General features: G+C 34.3%; 1 protein-coding gene across 13 annotated transcripts in view; it reads right to left on the reverse strand.

Moving 5' to 3' along the window:
* Positions 1–18,395, reverse strand: part of Cask (peripheral plasma membrane protein CASK) — a 182,042-nt gene that overhangs the window by 21,491 nt on the left and 142,156 nt on the right. For 7 of the 13 annotated variants that reach the window (XM_071706256.1, XM_071706259.1, XM_071706264.1 and 4 more), the window contains 3 exons: positions 5,267–5,455; positions 4,542–4,706; positions 4,168–4,242 (listed from right to left, as the gene is read on the reverse strand). In XM_071706256.1, coding sequence (XP_071562357.1) covers positions 4,168–4,242; positions 4,542–4,706; positions 5,267–5,455 — 429 coding nt within the window. The remainder of the gene's footprint in view (positions 1–4,167; positions 4,243–4,541; positions 4,707–5,266; positions 5,456–18,395) is intronic. The other 6 variants (XM_071706257.1, XM_071706260.1, XM_071706269.1 and 3 more) reach the window with 2 other exon arrangements.

The following is an 18,395-nucleotide window of genomic DNA, read 5'->3' on the forward strand; positions in this document are numbered from 1 at the left end:
AATATTACGGACGTAAAATCGTTTTTACTTCGTCAAGTGTTCCATCAATCCCACAGATTGATCGGGGAAGCAATCATTTCACGCGTATACTGATGTAAAATCAAATTTGCAAACAACATAAAAGCAGCTGTACCTAATGAAATCTTGATCCGGGGAAAAAACTCTGTTTCCTCAATTTGATTTTATGCGATTTGTCATTATGCTGAAAGAAATCTTTTTGTCTTGCACGACACTGCTTGAATACTGAGAAAGATGACATGATAAAGTGATAGAGGAAACAATATTTTCCTCGTTTTATAAACACAAGTGTAAATATAACGTCAGTTAGTTAGTAGGTCATATTTCTCGATATGCCAAGCAGCATCATATCTGAATTTTTTCTTTGTTGTACAGTAAAGAGTTAGTTGATTTAATAATTATTTTATATATTACTGTTATGTGCATGTGTATATACCTTATAATACGGATAACTGGTGAAAACCTCTGCAAATATCGACCACGTTTATATCTACTTGTATATTTAGGTACTAAACAGCCTGTCGCCTATTTATTTCGACGTATCGTGTAATATTTAGAAAGTAGGCAATAATTTATGCGCAGTGGAAACTATTTTGCGACTTTAGTTGAATCGAAGATAAAAAATTCGCGGCGAAGTTATCGATAAATACAATTTATAGTACGCGAAGATCTTTCTTCGCTTCAGAATTTATAGATAATAAAATGAGATCGCGCATTGCGACAATTCGGATTAACGTGATTAAAATTACGCTCTGATTTAACTTCGGAATTACTGCGCTCCGAGTATGATCTCGATTCTACTTCCGCTTTCGCCGATTACGCACACTGTGCACTATTGCTCAAGATCCTATCTTGCATCTTGGCTTAAACGATGGAACGTAATTTCGAATATAAGGTGAAGTATCCACGTAAACGTCTTTACCGATTCCAGCTTCGTAGAAGCAGAGCTAGAAATTTATGGGTTTGAACATTAAACTCGCTCATTAAAATATCTAAAAAGTATTTTATAGTTACTTCATGAACATATAATTTATAATTGCATATATAATATTTTCTATTAAATAAGTACATAAATTTGTTATCAAGAAGCATTATTACTTTAAAAATTAAAGACACTGCCGATTTTGCCAAGAATTATCGATTTTATTAAATCTCATTCTAAAGTATGTATCTTAAAGATAGGGTCTTAATCATTGATATAGAATTATCAAGTAAATAGATGAGAAATTTAATGTCTTGTTACATATTCTTTTTTACGTTAAAATATTTATCTTCGAATAATTTAGATAAATAATTAGGTATATATTTAGAAATATAAAAAATAATTGATTATCAAACAACGATTTATCATAAAGAATAACAAAAAATAATTAAAATAGAATCTTGTTATCTTACAATTAGTTTATTGTAAATCTAAAAACACGTTAATATTAATATTAATATTTCCTTTACTTATTCTTTATCTTATATGCATCGATATAAATAGAATTGTATATAAGAAACAATATTAAGATTGTTACTTTTCACAAAACTCAAATGTAATAACATGTATCAACCATTGGATATTGCTCGTTTTTACATTCCCGCAACTGTCAGTCGATAAACGATAACTTGTAGGAAAAATGCTGTTCACAACGGTTTTGCTTTAAACGAGTCCAATTTATAAAATTCTATCCAATTCCATTTGTTTGTTTTGGAGAATAAAAATAAAAAACTGCGCCGACAGATCTGTCAATTTATTGACATATAGTAGAAGTTAAATAAACTTGCGTCCAACATGCGGTGACTCGAAAAGAAGGAGAGATAAAAATTTATAAATTGTACTTGCGGACTCGTTGTATTTGCAATCAGTCTAAAACGCAAACGTTCATAAATCATGGACAGGAAAGTTCTTGTCGTTTGCTTCGAGAATTCTACGTTCTCTAAGAACTTGTTCCCTCGGATGGAACCTGCGCGCTAATTACTGAAACTTCAAATATGACCGGACATTGAACTATAGCAGATTTCGTCGCCGAATATATTCAACCATTCGAGAATATTGCGTTTAAGCTGGCATGTATAAACTGTCAGATATCAGTTTCCGTTCCCTTCGTCAATGCTAACGAAGATTAGTAGTGAAACTATGTTCCAAGTTACATTATCTCAGAAATCTGAGGCGTAAACATCCTCGTTTGTTCTAACAAGTTAAAAAGCAGACAAGCAGATTAAAAAAACTCTATACTAAAATAGTTCTGTTTTATGTCAAAATATAATGTAAGTTATAAAACAATTTTTTAATAAAACAAAAAAATTAATATTTAGCTATGTCGTCCAAGAAAGTATAACCCATTTGGAATACCACTATATTTTCGATGTTAACTAATCCACAAAATCCTTCTAATTATACTGATTAGAAAAAAAGACAAAATCTATATTAACTTTATCAAAAAATACATCCGTATTAATAAATCATAATTTCTCAGGCTCATCCCATGTATATATCCTATATAAGTATCAATTAGGCATAATGATTGTATATCAAGATAGAAATATTGCATCAAGAGGAATATTGTATATTGTTTTTCATAATGTTATTCCTAAACAAAGTTCGCATAAACTCTACCTAATTTCAAATAGATTTGGAATTTTAATAGATCTTTTAGAGTTTAATGAGATATATATTCGCAAAAAAAAATTCCGAATTTTCCGTATTAAAGGAACAAAGTGGACACTATTAACCGCGTCTCTTCCTACAAACTCCTTGTAAACTCCGCGGTCTACCTTGGATGAAATTACGCAGGAAACTATATACGAACTGCAAACTATTGAGAAACTAATCGCACATCCCTCTGTTCATTATCCAAAACTTTCCTAATCGCGAAACGGATAATAGGCAGAGACTTCTCGCACGTTGCGTGAGCTCTTTAGAAGTAGTACTCGTACAATGCGTTCCAACTTATGAAATATGAAATGTCATTTCTACGAAAGTGTGTCATGTTTGAATCATCTAATCGAATTAATTGTTTCTGAGTTTTCCTTCGTGTATGATTATTCGTAATAATCTTACGTATATAATATAATGCGAATTATTAGTTGCTTATCATTGTAAACTTCATTAGAAACGTCGAAGTATGACTTGTTAAGCTAGAAGATCGTAAGGGAAACTAAGGCAAACTATTTAATCAATTGATATATGACTTCGTGCTTCGAATTATGTCCTTAGGTTATAATCAATAATAATATCAAAAACATGATCCTGATGCGACTAGAAGATTAAGTTGAATAATCCAGAGAATATTTGAAGAAATTTACAAGATAAATAATTTACATTTATCAGTTCCATCGACAAAAATAAATAGTTTGTAAGAGTAAAATATTTTTAAAAATTGCTTGTAAATAATTTCTCAAAAACTGAATAAATAAATAAATAATTAATTAATTAATCAATTAATATGTTAAATATATATAAAATATTTAAATATATATTTTTCGTTAAATATATATATTACGATAACACACACTTATCATCTTAAAGATCTTTTATAACAGCATTGTAATTTTACAGAAATTTATCTCCGAGAAGTAATCATTACGCAATCAATATTAAAGCGTATTGGAAAAAAGTCTAACATGCATAATTACTATAACTGCAACAACTCTACCTATATGTACCATAATTACTAACTGTCGTAAGAACTACCTACTCTATAAGGCCTAGGTTTATAAGCAACTTCACTATCTCAATAATTCAATTAATTCAATAGTGTCGTTGGAAGAAGGCATTAAATTTCTGTCCCGAGGAAGATCTACCATTACATCTAGAAGCAGATGTGTCTCTGGCAATTCTGTGAATACACCACAATCTAACCGGGCGGGCTACTTGAAATTAGAGATCGATCGGAGAGTTTAAGACTTTCGTGATCGTAGAGCCGATAGCGGATTCAAGCGACGTCTAGGCGTGCTCTCGGTGGACGAGGAAGCGTTCTTAGACTTGGAAGCCTTCGAAGCCTTAGGCGCCTTCTCCTTGCTCGTGGTGGCCGCAGAGGTTTTCACCGGTTTCCCGGATTTGTTCGCACCGCCTCCAGAGCTCGCGCCCGAGGAGGCCGTGGAAGCTGTGGGCTTACTAGACGCGATAGTGTTTTGGGGAAGGGTTTGGGTGTTGGGTCTTACTTGTACCTCGCAGGGGGGCGGCGCGCTCCTGTACGACGGCACGATCTTGAAAGTCACCGATCCACGTGCCTCCCGCTGTAACAGTCGAAGAGGACCGACTCTTCACAAACTACGGCTACGAGTAAGGTGATGCGTCACTCGTATAAAAATTTCGTATATAATAACGAAGTACCTATACGAATCTATGATTTCCGATACTGAAGTCATATTCCGTTTCAAAAAGTTGACAATTTTTATCAATTTCGTAATAAAAACTTGTATAAAGTGATATATTTCAGTGAAGGAAATAACAATCTAATCACTTTGACGACCCAATTTAAAAGAAGTTCTGAAATTCCACTCGCAGTTACGAGAATAATCTTACGGACACTCACCAGAATCTTTTGCAAGGCATTAACGGATTGATTCTGAACTGGTATACCGTTGATCTCTCTGATCTCATCACCAACGTGAAGAGTGGCTTGTCTATGGATCATCCCACCGTGCATAATCCGAGCCACGAAGCACTGCCCGTCCTCATTCATTTTTAACGTGATTCCCTGAAAAACAGCCGGAAAATACGAAATTTATAATTAAGGATAATAAATGTAATGTTTCACCGGTAATAAAATGTTATTTTACGATAATGTGTTTCGAACACAGCGAATGTCGTGTTTATAATTTGTAGTCGCGTGCATGGTAAATAATAATGCAAATTTAAAATTAAAATTGTCACGACAATAAGATTGTTGTTACATCGTACGTAAAAATTTAATATTTATACTAATACTATTTACTCAAAATATAATGCTGCAGATAATATTTATTAGATTCTTTTTATTTATGCAATAATGTAAAGGAATATTCAAAATATAATTTTATAATTTTCATATGGCTCCATATCGATATATTTTATTCTTACGTTTTCCTTAAAAATTTCAAGTAAATCTTGCTTAAAAAATGTGTGTATGTACATATTTGCTCTCTCTCGTTTCATGTAGAAAGTATATTACAGATCATACAAAGTCTCCTGTAATGCCACACATTTTTAAATTAAAAATGCCGTCTCGCACCGTCTCGAAACGCCATTGCACATTTTCGCAATTGCCTTGCTACTCACCATCGGCTCATCCGTGTTCTTCTGGAATTGCACCAGTCTAACGCGAGTAATTTTCTCATCTAAATCGCCGTTTTGTCCTTCGAGATCGTCGCCGCCATTCAGATACGTGAGGAGAGGCGGTGGCGTTACTCTGGTGGCTTCCTCGCCGTAAACCTCGTGACCGGCAACATCGTGGGCTTGTAGAAGTGCCTGGAACAAATCACAAGGCAAAATTGCAAATTAAACTCTTAACGTTTTGCTATCTTTGTGCGTCACAAAATGACTAACTCGAGTAACTCGCTATCGCCAGAAAAAATCTCCTTTTCCCCTGTTTGTCGTAGGACATTTGTAGTCCCGGACTACGTTAAGTAACATAAAAATTTCTTAGTATAAATAGTAGCTGATGATAACTAATAAGTATGCACAGCTTCCGTCATATGCAGATACATTTTATTGTCAGATATTTTATCTGCGGTGAGAGAGCTTTGTGTATTCGTTAGTTATACAGTTTACTCTTGCGGTGTTGCCTCTCAAATGAAATGAAATCATTCAATGTATAAAAAGAAGGCATGCAATCAAATTTTGATTGCTGCGTCCCTCCCGCAGTACGTGATCTAAATCATGTATGAATGTTTAATCTCATTATCGGTGAACAACACAGATATTGTTTTAAAAAATTTTTAAATATTGCATAAACGTATAATATGCACAAGTACATCGCGAGAGAAATTGAAAATAATTGATATATTATATATTGAGTATATGCTCGACAGAAAATTATTTCGTGAAAATAATTTAATAAATATAAATTTGTAAAAATGTGCGATTATGTTATTAATTGTTGAGTAGTGTTATATGAAACTAAGTGTCTTAATATGCCGAGAGTGATATTTCTCGCGTGTAAGTAGCGATATGCATGTTTCGACCGAACTGGAAGAGCGTAAAATATGCATTTTAATTTACATTTAAATTATCAGCTTTCATTAAAATTCAAATGCAAATTCTGATTTTAATGGCGGGATAGCATACGCGATAAACAAATAAACGATCATGTTCTACTTTACAACGTATATATTAATAAATGCACTTATATCGCGTTGCCATAGAACGCATGTTTCAAATTTTCATCTCATTATTGACGAATATTTTAGTAACAAATATTTTACTGGCAGATATATTTAAATAGAATTATATATTTATTTCAATATGGCACAATTACAAGAAACGTTTCAAATAATCTATTTTATAAATATTTTGTTAAGAAAGTACGTGCAATATTTTATAATCTGACAGTTTTTTATTTAACTTATTAGGCAAAAGTATATTAGAAAATATATATGCCTGACATATATACAAAATAGACATATATACTAATAGATAAAAAAATAAAGTGTTCTACGAAACTTATGATGTTTACGTCGACTGCACGCTGAATTCGTAATGAATTTTCGTAGAATTGTGAAAAATAGCGGACAATGCTAGAAACTAATTATACTTGAAGACTAATATCGCCGTTTCAAACTCATCGAATATATGCAAAATATAATAATAAATATTTCTTTCTTGTATTTAATTCAAAAGATCTGTTTCTCTCTTTTTCTTAAAAAAGTAAAGTGACATTAAAATAACCATATTCATGTTACAATTAAAAATATATGTAAAATATGACTTTATGTCCGCATATTTTAATATCGCAGAACGTATACGCATTTTGAACTTTGCTTATCTTGTAAATCGGATTTACTCACGCTCTCGGTTCTGAGAGATTCGGCTATCGGGGGAATAGCCGAAATCCAAATATACTTCTTTATTTACTAAAACTTTAGTATAGCAGCTATCAACGCTGCATACTACGGCGGATTAGTTGAATAGACACTAGGCGAGATCGTAACTAAATTTGGTGGTTTAATAACAATATTCGGGTTCTAAGCTGTAGTTGTTCGGTCGATCAAGCTTAAACCTAATCTGTTACGACCTCAAAATTGTCTCAGATGAATCGCTTGTGCTACAAACTTGGTTTGATGATTGTATGTTGCTTTTATACGCTCTAATTACATGTTTGCATAATTCTCTATCAGTTAGTTTCACTTCTCTCAGAGCTTATATGTCTCCACAGAAATTTCTATTTTAATATCAATACATCTCTCGTCCTATTTTAGTAAAATATACGAACGTATCTTTCTGCATTAGTCACTAATTTTTTGTCTAAAGATAACGTTTATTGCTACACGAATATTTGCTTCGGATCATAAAAATGCTTTGTTCGCATAGATACGAAGGATCCTCAAAGAGACCACATACGACCACTTCGTCCAAGGACGAGTCTCGCTCACCTGAAACGCGGCCAAACTCGTCACCTGTTGACCCAGTTGATAGTAACGACAAGTCTCTATTTCTACTCTCTCGCGCATCTACTTTATATGCAAATCGCATGGTACATGGAAAAAACATATTTCAGATACATGGCAACTAGAACGGCCAAGAAATATGATAAACTTGAACGTAAATTGCTCTCTGTGATGTCTATTATTATGCGTGTAAGTAAGTATGAGAAAAACTAAATACATAAAAGATACATTTTTAGATTACGCTTGAGAAGTATTTTCAAGCTAAATTTTCAAGTACCACGATAGAAATTACAGATCTTGTAGCTATCATTTCATAATTAGTCGTAAGAAAAAGCAAGACAATTGTAGAGATGAAGAAGACAAGGCTGCGTCAGAAGATAAGCCATAAATAATGGATTAATTTTAATACGATAACGCATTTTTGTTCCTTTGTTGCACCATCTGTTCGGTGAAAGCACAGTCGCATAGCTAATTCGAGAAAAACGGGGACAGTCGTTGGGACTATTTCGGTGGTTTTCGTTCGCAATGCCGTTTAATCGAATGCCGTTAATTACATTAGTGCCATTGGATATTCATTAATTAAGAACAGCCAGGGCAGCGATGTCCATTAACGGGTTTTTTTCCCGGAAATCTATTAGAATTGTAAAAAATTATTGGATAATTTAATTCACAATTGCGCCGAACATCGGCGAATATCGTTCATCTTCATCGTAGAGTCCTTTTTCTCAAATATTGCCGACAACGTGCGTGTCAAAGAGACCATTATATATTCACATAACGTCGTCTCACGTTGAAATTGCGCACTTGGAATGTTTTCACTTGAAAAATGTCACATTACCATAATTTTAGAATGCAGTAATGCATAATATATGCATAAATGTTTCGTACAGTATCTGTTACATTAGCGACAGCTTCAGCAGACATTCGAAACTCGCAAAAGTACAATTTTGTTATGAGAAATGTGCCAATACGCGAAAATATTCAAAAGTGTTTGTCAAGTCTAAATATTTTGTTATTCGAATATTGCAAATAAAGCTTAAAGTTTGCTAGAAAAAGCTTAATTTATTATATATATAACAAGATTTGTTTCTCAATCGACTTGAGTGACAATGTATTTATTGCCTTTCTTATATCCATCTTTAACAGTTTTTTATATGCGTTAAAAAAATTCAACATAGCATCTTGAGGATGCCCCAAAAGATTTGAATTTCCGCTTGATAACAGCGGAGACTGTTACTGCAACTTTATCCTACATATTGATGCCCGCGCGCGCGCGAGCTTACGCAAGCCGGTCCTTGGATTCGAGGATAAAATAATATTGCTCCATGCAAATTGGAGCGCGATCCACGGCTGCGGCATCATTCGTAGTCCGGAAGCCAATTCATCGGTCTACAATTCCGGGAGGGTTGCACGCGGTAAACCGCGGCTGCGGGCTGCTTCAATTGCGGTACGTATAAGCTCCGTGTTAAAATATATAATCATTCGTCTTGCGCGAAGGCTGAACAAATGGTGCGGACGGATGCGGCTGGATCGCATTGACGTGATAAAATTCATTCGGGCCGATTCATCAGCCATTCACGCCATTGGCATCGGTCGCCGGCTGTAATATGCGCGAGGTGTCTTTCGGGTAAAATATTCCTATCTTCTTCAAAAAAAGATACGGGAGGATGGGGGAAAGCGTTAAATCGACGAGCGAAGCGACTTAATCGCGGGGATTCGGAAATCCGATTCAATTATCGTTTAGCGACTGAATATCCGCGGCTGTCTCTGCAAGGATAGTTCCCTCTCTGGGCAAATTAAAATTCAATTATACGCAAATCTGCTGCTTTCGTTCATCTGCCTGAAAAATCACTTTGGATCAGAGGATTATTAAAATCTATACAAAGACCAAGTCCCAAGATCAGTTCCAACACTATTCTCATTCAATTTTGCGCTTCTTCCTTGTACATACGTTTGGAATCCATTTTTTTACGTTTACTTTATTCGTCATTTTTATCCGTCGAAGAACTTGTAATTTCAAGTTATAAATTATTGAAAACATATATGATTACTAATTACTACAAATTAATTTCGAAAGATATCAAATCTCGCAAAAAAACAGATGCAATAAAAATAGTTGCACTTCATATAATTTCAAACTTTAACTGAATTGAAATTTAAAAGAATTTTAATTTGACATTAAGATATTCAATATTGACTAGTAACTTGTAAGAAGTTGCGTAAGAAAACGGTATTTAATCAAACTTTTGCTAAGAAAAAATCGATTCCAGATTGGTCAAGTATGAAAGAAATACATATTAATTTTAAAAAAACCATTATTATTTAACTTCAACGTTATAGTACATAGTAAGCTATTGATTTTAAATTCATGTTAATCAATGTGTATACGTATATTACATAAAGTTTTGCGGTTCTTGGATTTTCACTGCTTTATACATGTTTCTGTCCGATTATAGAGATTAATAAGAAAACAAACTAAAATAGTTATTTGAAACGTTTTACGTTAATTATTTTGTGTATCATAAAAAATAATCTTCCGTTCGGTTATTGACGTAGCACAACATCAATACTTTCAATTCCGCAGGTATATACATTGTGACGAGCGACCCGATATTTATCAGATTTATCTCATTGTTCGTCAAAAAACAATCGTGACTAAAAATAGCGATGCTGTTAAAGCACTCGTCGATATTTTTATTTCAGTATTTTGTTTATTATCCATTATACAAGTAGCCAGATAGGACGATACCGCAATCTGAATAAAATACAAGCTGATAAAATGTTGCGGAATACTCTTTTTCGATTTGCGTGTAAATGCATTTATGTTTGGAATTATCGGATCAATGCCGAATAATCGTGTTTCACGTAGGCGGTGAGAATACGGACTACTGTCGAATTAGCGTCTTGGTTGAGATGTCCCTATAGGAGTATCATTTTCAATCACGCGCCCACACACAGAAGAGAGTCATTGACTACTGGTACCTACCAATTAACACACAAATGGTCCCTGTTGTCATCAAGGATGTACTCGGTAATTGTCCATTGTTACAAACATTAGTCCCTTTGGCTATCACTGGTGACCATATGGATATATTCAATGGCCATTGGGCTATCCCGTCAGTCTCTTCACTGTACAATTACCAAAGGTAAGGCCTGGTAGCTAATATGAATGACTTTTGCCCTCTTCTTCTCAAAAAGCGCGTCTCTCTTGTTTACCAAGGAATGATTACACGAACGACAATATATATAACGTTTTTCGATATTTTTGGCATTTCTTCTTGGATCGTAAAGAAAGAATCCCGCGGAACGGGAAGAAACGCCCTAGCGACGGGGGCGGAGATCGACATATTCGCGAAAGTACCGGTGTCTGTCGACCGTGACGTATGAGCGCGATTCAGGTTGTCAGTACCCGTTGGTTTTCGGCGATTTATTCCCAGGAGATCGGCTCCGGCGAATCTCCCCGTCGTTAAATGTGCTCAGGACACGACGAATTATCGCCTCGCGCATAGACATGCACGGGCGCCTTCCTCAAGCTCGCACTTCGGCCGCTTCGACTGCTCGCGAGAGTCAGCGTGGATCGATATTGAAACATATTGGGAACGTATTTACCCCGCTTTGAAGCAAATGGAACATCGTAATAACAAATTCGCGGAAGAAAAACACTTAGAACGGGGAAACCTTGCGCGCACATTCAATTCACGTGAAACTTGATTAAACATTTTGATTAAAATACTACTATTATGCGATTTTATTGCGTTTACATAATAGATCCGTCGGCGCCATCATATAATACTTATTGTAGTATCGCTTATTGAATTTTTTTGAAATATGTAACACATCTCTGCGTATTTAAACAAGTCCCCTCCCTGTTTAACTCTCAAATTCTTTCATTACGTAGACATTTATGAGAGTTTGATTAAATTATGAAATGTATCAAAAATTCATACGTCTATTGACATTATTGTCTCGCGCTATAAACTGGCGAGTAATCCTATGGCGCGTATAACGTACCGTAAAATCTCCTCATTTGCGAAGCTGCGAGGACGATAAAATTCCCATTATACTTAATAATTGGGCTGTCAGCGCGTCGCACCGTCAACAACTGAATTTGTTTTTCACCGGGACGCGATACATGGGGGAGGGTATATGTATATAGCGTTGATTTGCAATTTAGTAACGCGCGCCGCTTTGTATTCGTCCGGCTGGGGTCTGCGTGGTCATTTATTAACTTTTTTTTTTATCTCCCACGCCCCCACTTAATTTCTCTGTCAGCGGCAGAATGAATAAAGGCGGTATACTATACGAGACAAGGGGAGGGGGCCAGACCTGACCCCAGCATTTTTAAGTACTTGCTAATGAACCGGCGTCGTTAAAAAATTTATTATTTCCCCCGTGGAAGCATTATTCGTTACGATCGATGCAGTTCGATAAACGAAGCGCGTTCCAGCGTTCTATTCGAGAAACATATTGACATTTGCCTTCCACGCACATAGGAATCGCCTCGGGAAAATGTCCAGTATATATTTTAGATAAAATGGAAATATAAAATCAAAGGTCCATATTTGTAACCTTCATGTAACAAAAAAAAACAACTCTTTTTAGGTATATATAACATCCATTTTTCCATTTTTGTTTCAATCAACTTTATATATACATGTCTCCATTAAATTCGTTTGTATTACTCAATAAATTCAAACACGCGGCATTTATATGACGGTCCTGACCGCACTATTATATGAAATTAAAACATTTCCACGTTGATATCTGACAAAACATTTGCATCAGCTTAGCAAATATTGATGATTGAGGTATTATTTAAAAACAAAATACTTGTCAATATAAATTAATTAGAAAGATTCTTATACTAAACGACTATATTTTACATATTGCAAATGTGGAAACGTATATATTATATAATTGCTATATTATATAATTAATTTTATAAAACAAGTTAACAATAGATATTAAAGAAATATAACATGTAAAAATGATGCTTGTCAATAACGTATCAAAGATTAATATCGCTGAGCAATTATGTTAGATGATAAAATCAGATCGATCGATGGTTTTAGATCAGCGTCACTTTTCAATGATGACGATAATAATAATAATAATAAAAGGGGATAAGGATTTATGGCTATTTTTTATTACTTTACGTTTAGTGTCCTTTGACATTTTAGAAATTCTTGATGATGAGTTTTTTAACTTTGTGCCGTAAAATATTCCTATTAAAATACTCGCTACGTAACACGTTCATTAATAGTATTAAATTACAATTGTGCTCGGCACATTTATGTATAGTAGAATATATTATATTATATATAGTAGGATTAAATTCTTCCTATATTCTTCTGTAAGTTGTAAAAAGAGATTACTAGAATTCTCTGTTTAAATAATATTTCCCTTCACAATTTTGCTCGATAGAAATATACGTTCTAAAAGAGCCATTGAAATAACGTGAAATAATTGATATACGGTGAAAAAATTACTCGTTATAAAAAGATTTGCATTGCTCTAACTGCTAACACATCTTCCATCGCGAATTTCATCGGTTACAAAGTATCGTTAAAGCGCTGAATTAAATTCTCCGCGCAGTCCATTCGACATAAATCCGGCCGCCAATTAGTACACGTCTTGAAATAACAGCATGTAAAATTTTTCATATAACTCGTTACGGGAAAATCTGAATATGACGGCGGACGGGGAAACTCGAGGAGTTATTAGAGCGTGCACAGGTATGCAAGTCAGAGAAGTCGTGGAATTAATTAAACGACACTATGAAGCTATCTTTGCAATCGTAGCCGAATAACCGGAATTCCTGGGATATTTCGGAAGCGGAGGATGTACGGCAGGATCGAATGATAGAGAGCGCGGAAATATTCTCGTAGCACGCAACGAGACGCAGGTGCATCGCGGACGGCATAATGCACTGCGTAGCTGACTTCCGTTTTGTTTTGTGCACTCACAGAAATATATCCTCCAGGTACATATATCAGTTATGTAATCCGGTTATGCATGTATGCGATAATACGATGAATATGAGGCATGAGGAAGTTCGCGAATATACACGCTATTCGAAACATGCCATTTTTTGACGTTTTGCCAACCATTCCTCACTGTGTTATATCATTCTAAAGTTTTGCAAGCTTGTCGTTCTTTAAATATATGAATAAAAATTGGCTAAAGTTGATGCGATGCTTCCTCGATCATTTTAATAGTATTTTTAAAACAAAAAAGTATAAACAACTTTAATACATCGTCTTCGTATATAAAATCAAAATGTTCCTGTATATGCCATTATTTAATGAATGACGAATTGTTATAAATTTGAAGTCGATTATTGCTCAGCAAAAATTTGTACAAAAGCGTTTTTTATTTTTTGCAATGTTACTTTTCGATATTAAATATTTTGGCTCAGAGTGGAAGCAAGAATTAGATATTTATAGAAAATATAGATTTGTCATTCATAAAACCACTGTAAAAGCAGTAATATAAAAAAGCGATTTAATAAAATCGTATTTCCCTCAAAAATCTGTATAAATTTTATTATCTTTCTTTCCTTTATGCGTGTTTAAGAAAACAAAATAATATTTATTCGTGAATACATGGCGAATATAATTTTCTGCGTGAAATTTAGTTACTTAAAATTTTGCCACTTAAAATGTAATTTTCTTTTTTTTTTTTTTTTCTAAAAAATTCGAGACTAGCGAATGAGAAAAACCGGAGATGTAATCCGCTCATGAACGATACTATGTTTCGCGCCACAAATTCCAAGCGGAGCGGAGAGCAGCTGCACATTATAAATATAGTCTGCGTGGTGAGAACTGATGGAAACCGTGACCTCTATTATGTATAACATGTCTTCCGTATGTCGAAAAAGTGTGCAAAACACAAGTGGTATGCGGGCGGTAAGGGATCTCGCGCGGTACACAAGGTGGGAGTAGATAGATGCGCGTATGGGGGCAGACGCGAGGCGTCCTCGCCGAGACGAGTATATACTACATTCGCCGTAGTGGATCAACTTCCGGCTTTCAATAAACTTGCATTGCGCGACCCATTCAAAGCAAACCATGTATGAGAGTACACCATTTCCTGTATCCTATTTTCGAGTTTACCAAGGCATACGGCAGTTGCAAGCTATCGCACTCTGCCGACCAGCGAGATATGTCGCCGGGAAAATTAAAAGCTGCAACTCGTGTGTACTTAAAAAGTACTTTAAAATAATGGCCACCTCGCGGCATGCACATAACTAAGCGGATTATTCAAGAGCCCCAGCCTACTTCTGGATATTGCGGGACTGTATTTTTAGCCTGAGAGAAGGGAATGAATTACTAGAGTTGGCGCAAACAAATATTAAATTAGCGAGATATATTACGCAGGTCAACATTGTATAAACGCAGGTATTTATCACTGATATAAAATAGTAAAAACTCTTCCAGCTGGTTCATGCGTATATATGATGAGATAACTGGCGGTAGTAAATAAATCTTTCGAATCGATAAAAAATTGTTATCATACAAAGTACGATGTTCAACAGATTAATAAGTACATGTCGTAAAAGATAGTGTAATAAACTTAAATTATTGCAGTTCATGGATTAAAATGCCGCTTATATTGGAGAAAATAAACAGTTGAAAGATGAAGAATTCAATAATGCCGACGACTTCTCTCTTTAAAATATTGCATATTTCACGGCAATACAGTGGTAATAGTACCAGTAGTAAATGCCTTCTTGTTTAAATGCCACGGCAGCTACTACTGCTGAACATAAAATGTTACGTCGTTGAATAAAGTTGCTGGAATTTATGTTGTTTGTAAATTTTTATAGCTGAAACCTAAAATGTGTAACAGTGGTATATATAGATATCATTCTCGGAGAGAATACTATATTAAAACAATGCGTTAAAGTAATTAAAAATACTATTGTCTCATAAAAAGACTTAATAAATCGGTGCTAACATTAATCTTCTCCGTCGACGCTGTTGTACATTTGTTAAGAAATATTAAAAAATGATTTAATCATCTTAAATACATCTCTATTTTAATTATTTTCGTCTATTATAATGACTAAACGGAAAATATATCTAGACTATTTTTTGCTTAAAAAACGCAATTGCTTGAAATAGTAAAATTACTAAAAAAAAAGAGCCTCAAAGAAAATTTCCAAAAAAATTAAAAATTAATATAAAATAATAAAGGAGGTATAAATAGATCTAACATTAAATATATAACAAAGGCAAATAATCTGACTTATTAAGGATTAATTAATTAAATTAATGTTTTCATAGTATTAGTTTACAGTTAATGCACTCAATATTGGCTGGTAGGTGTTGTTGCAAAGTAGTGTGCGTCAACGAATTTGAAACATATAAATATAGAAAGTTACGACGCCAGCGTAAATATAGAGTTATAGAGAAAAGGCCACTAGTGCGTCTATCTCGCGATGATTACTGAAACTGCAAACTGCATTGTAACTGGAAATTACAATCAATTCACTCTAATAATATCCCAGTGATACGCGTAATTAGAACCTGGAAATAATGTAAAATGCATTATCAATTCAATAAACGAACTTGTTACTACGTAGAACAGCGAATAACGTTTCTCTTTCGGACTACGTGGAGCTGGATTCATGTCCGATATTAATTAGTTCAGCAACGTAGATGCCGGATTGTGTATGAGAAAAAATTTTAATCGAACGAACCTGGAGACATAATTTTACAAGTCGCGAATTTATTTGTCCGATAATAATTAATGTTCACAGAGCATGTTTTCATTTGTCAACATTTTTAAAATTATATCAGAGAAATATGTGAAAGCGCTATTTTATTCCTCAGTAACTAGTATATTGCAATTTTTTAAGAACTATAATAGACAAAATAAGTCAATTGGCCGCATAATCTTAAACTGAGAATAGTAGTCACTGATATATTAACTTGTAAGATTAATTATGATACAATGCAATCAATATGTAATCGCAATTAAATGACAATCCGCTGCTCTGTATTCATGTGTCGTTAATTTCGTACTGCTGTAGGTATATGTTAAAATCGATACATTTCGAATTGTCACTCTGATAGAATTGCGTTCAATTTCATTTCTTTCATCGAGCGCTAGATATGTGGGCCCGTTCAAGTTTCGTCGCCATCGATTTTGTTCGTGACCTTAACGACTTAACCAATTAGATGAAACTTTGTCCATGTATTTACCGTGAAAACAGAACTTTTCTATTCTCGCCGACAGCGAGAAACTTCCTCGTGGGCACTGCTGGTTTTTTCGTCGCGGGAGTCACCGAAACAATCGTACGATGTACGAAATTGCAAGCGCGGACAAGTTGCTGTGCAAGTATTTAAGTTACGAAGCAACGGAATGGTATAGAAGAGGCTTGGCATTACCTGCAAATTTCGCTCTCAAACGACGTCTGTGTGTTTTAAAATCACGATAACTCTTTTTTCCGCAATTTTCACCGCGTATTAGGGAACTGCGGGAGATGTAAGAAACCGTCATTCTTAGATTATCTCCCTTGAAAGTTGGAAAGTTCGACCTGCACGATTCAATATTTGATCTATCTCCGTACACAATTATACGTTGATGTTGGCGGAAACACTGAATAGCGCCGTCACGCATTTCTGAATTCGAAAAGTAAAATATCTTTATAATTTGCACTACTGCTCAACGTTAACGCTAGATTTTATAATAGTAACTCAATATTATTCTTGCCAACTAGAGTCTTTCAAAGTAGAAATGCAAACTGAAATTGCATAAAATTTATTGATAACTTTTAACAAGGATGTAAAAAAACAAAGCATTCCTGTACTCCTGTAATATACGCCAAAGTCTCTCGCAAATAATTAATCTCTTAAGATAAACGTTTAACGTGATATTAATAGATATATTGTTGTACAAAATGGCAATATCAATTTTATATTAATTAATTTCTGCTGCTTATTGGATTCTTTACACTTCATTCGTTTATCCCCTTGTATGAAAATCCATGATTAACCTCGTTATATTATTTCACAATCCACGTATTTCCAGTTGCGTAATTTTATTCAAGGCACGTTTTACGCAGAATTTGTTGAACTATAGAATTGTAACGATATAATGGATTTTTATGAAACACCCTTTTTGTAACATGCAACCCTACAAAAATAAATACAATGCAAACGTGTATATTGCAGAGGTGAGTATTAAAATAAATACAGAACTCAATTATCTATGAATAATTGCAATTGAGTTGCTTACCTCTGTGTGATTATATATATATATATAGATATATAATACATACATATATGCACAAATATGTATACATATACGTATAATTATATAATATAAGTTTTATTTCACAAGAATTCAATTATTTATCTATATATAAATAAACTGTAGAATTTAATTTATCTATATAAATAAGCTGACATATTTACGCATACATATCTAGCCTTATATATAAAAATTCTTTTCTCACGTCACGGATTGCATTAAAATTCAATGCTATCATTCGACTGTTATCACGATATAAACGATAAAGGAGCGAAAAAATAAATCACCAGTCGCCGAATGCACGAGTAATCTCCGCAAAATTTATGCGTGGAATGGTGCAAACGACAAGACAATTCTTTAAATCATCTCACGCGCGTGCCCTCCGACGTTAACATACGGCCGGCATACATATCCCGCCATAAATCTGAAAACAATTCTCCATATCCCAGATTTTGTTTAATATTCAACGCCGTGCGAGGATCAGTCACTCAGCGACTTCGGTCGCGAGACGTATATACGCGATTGCGCGAAATAGACGCACT

This window comes from Temnothorax nylanderi, unplaced genomic scaffold, assembly GCF_030848795.1.
Source record: "Temnothorax nylanderi isolate EJ_2023f unplaced genomic scaffold, tnyl_v1.0 TNYL_tig0051_pilon, whole genome shotgun sequence".
Classification (NCBI taxonomy): domain Eukaryota; kingdom Metazoa; phylum Arthropoda; class Insecta; order Hymenoptera; family Formicidae; genus Temnothorax; species Temnothorax nylanderi.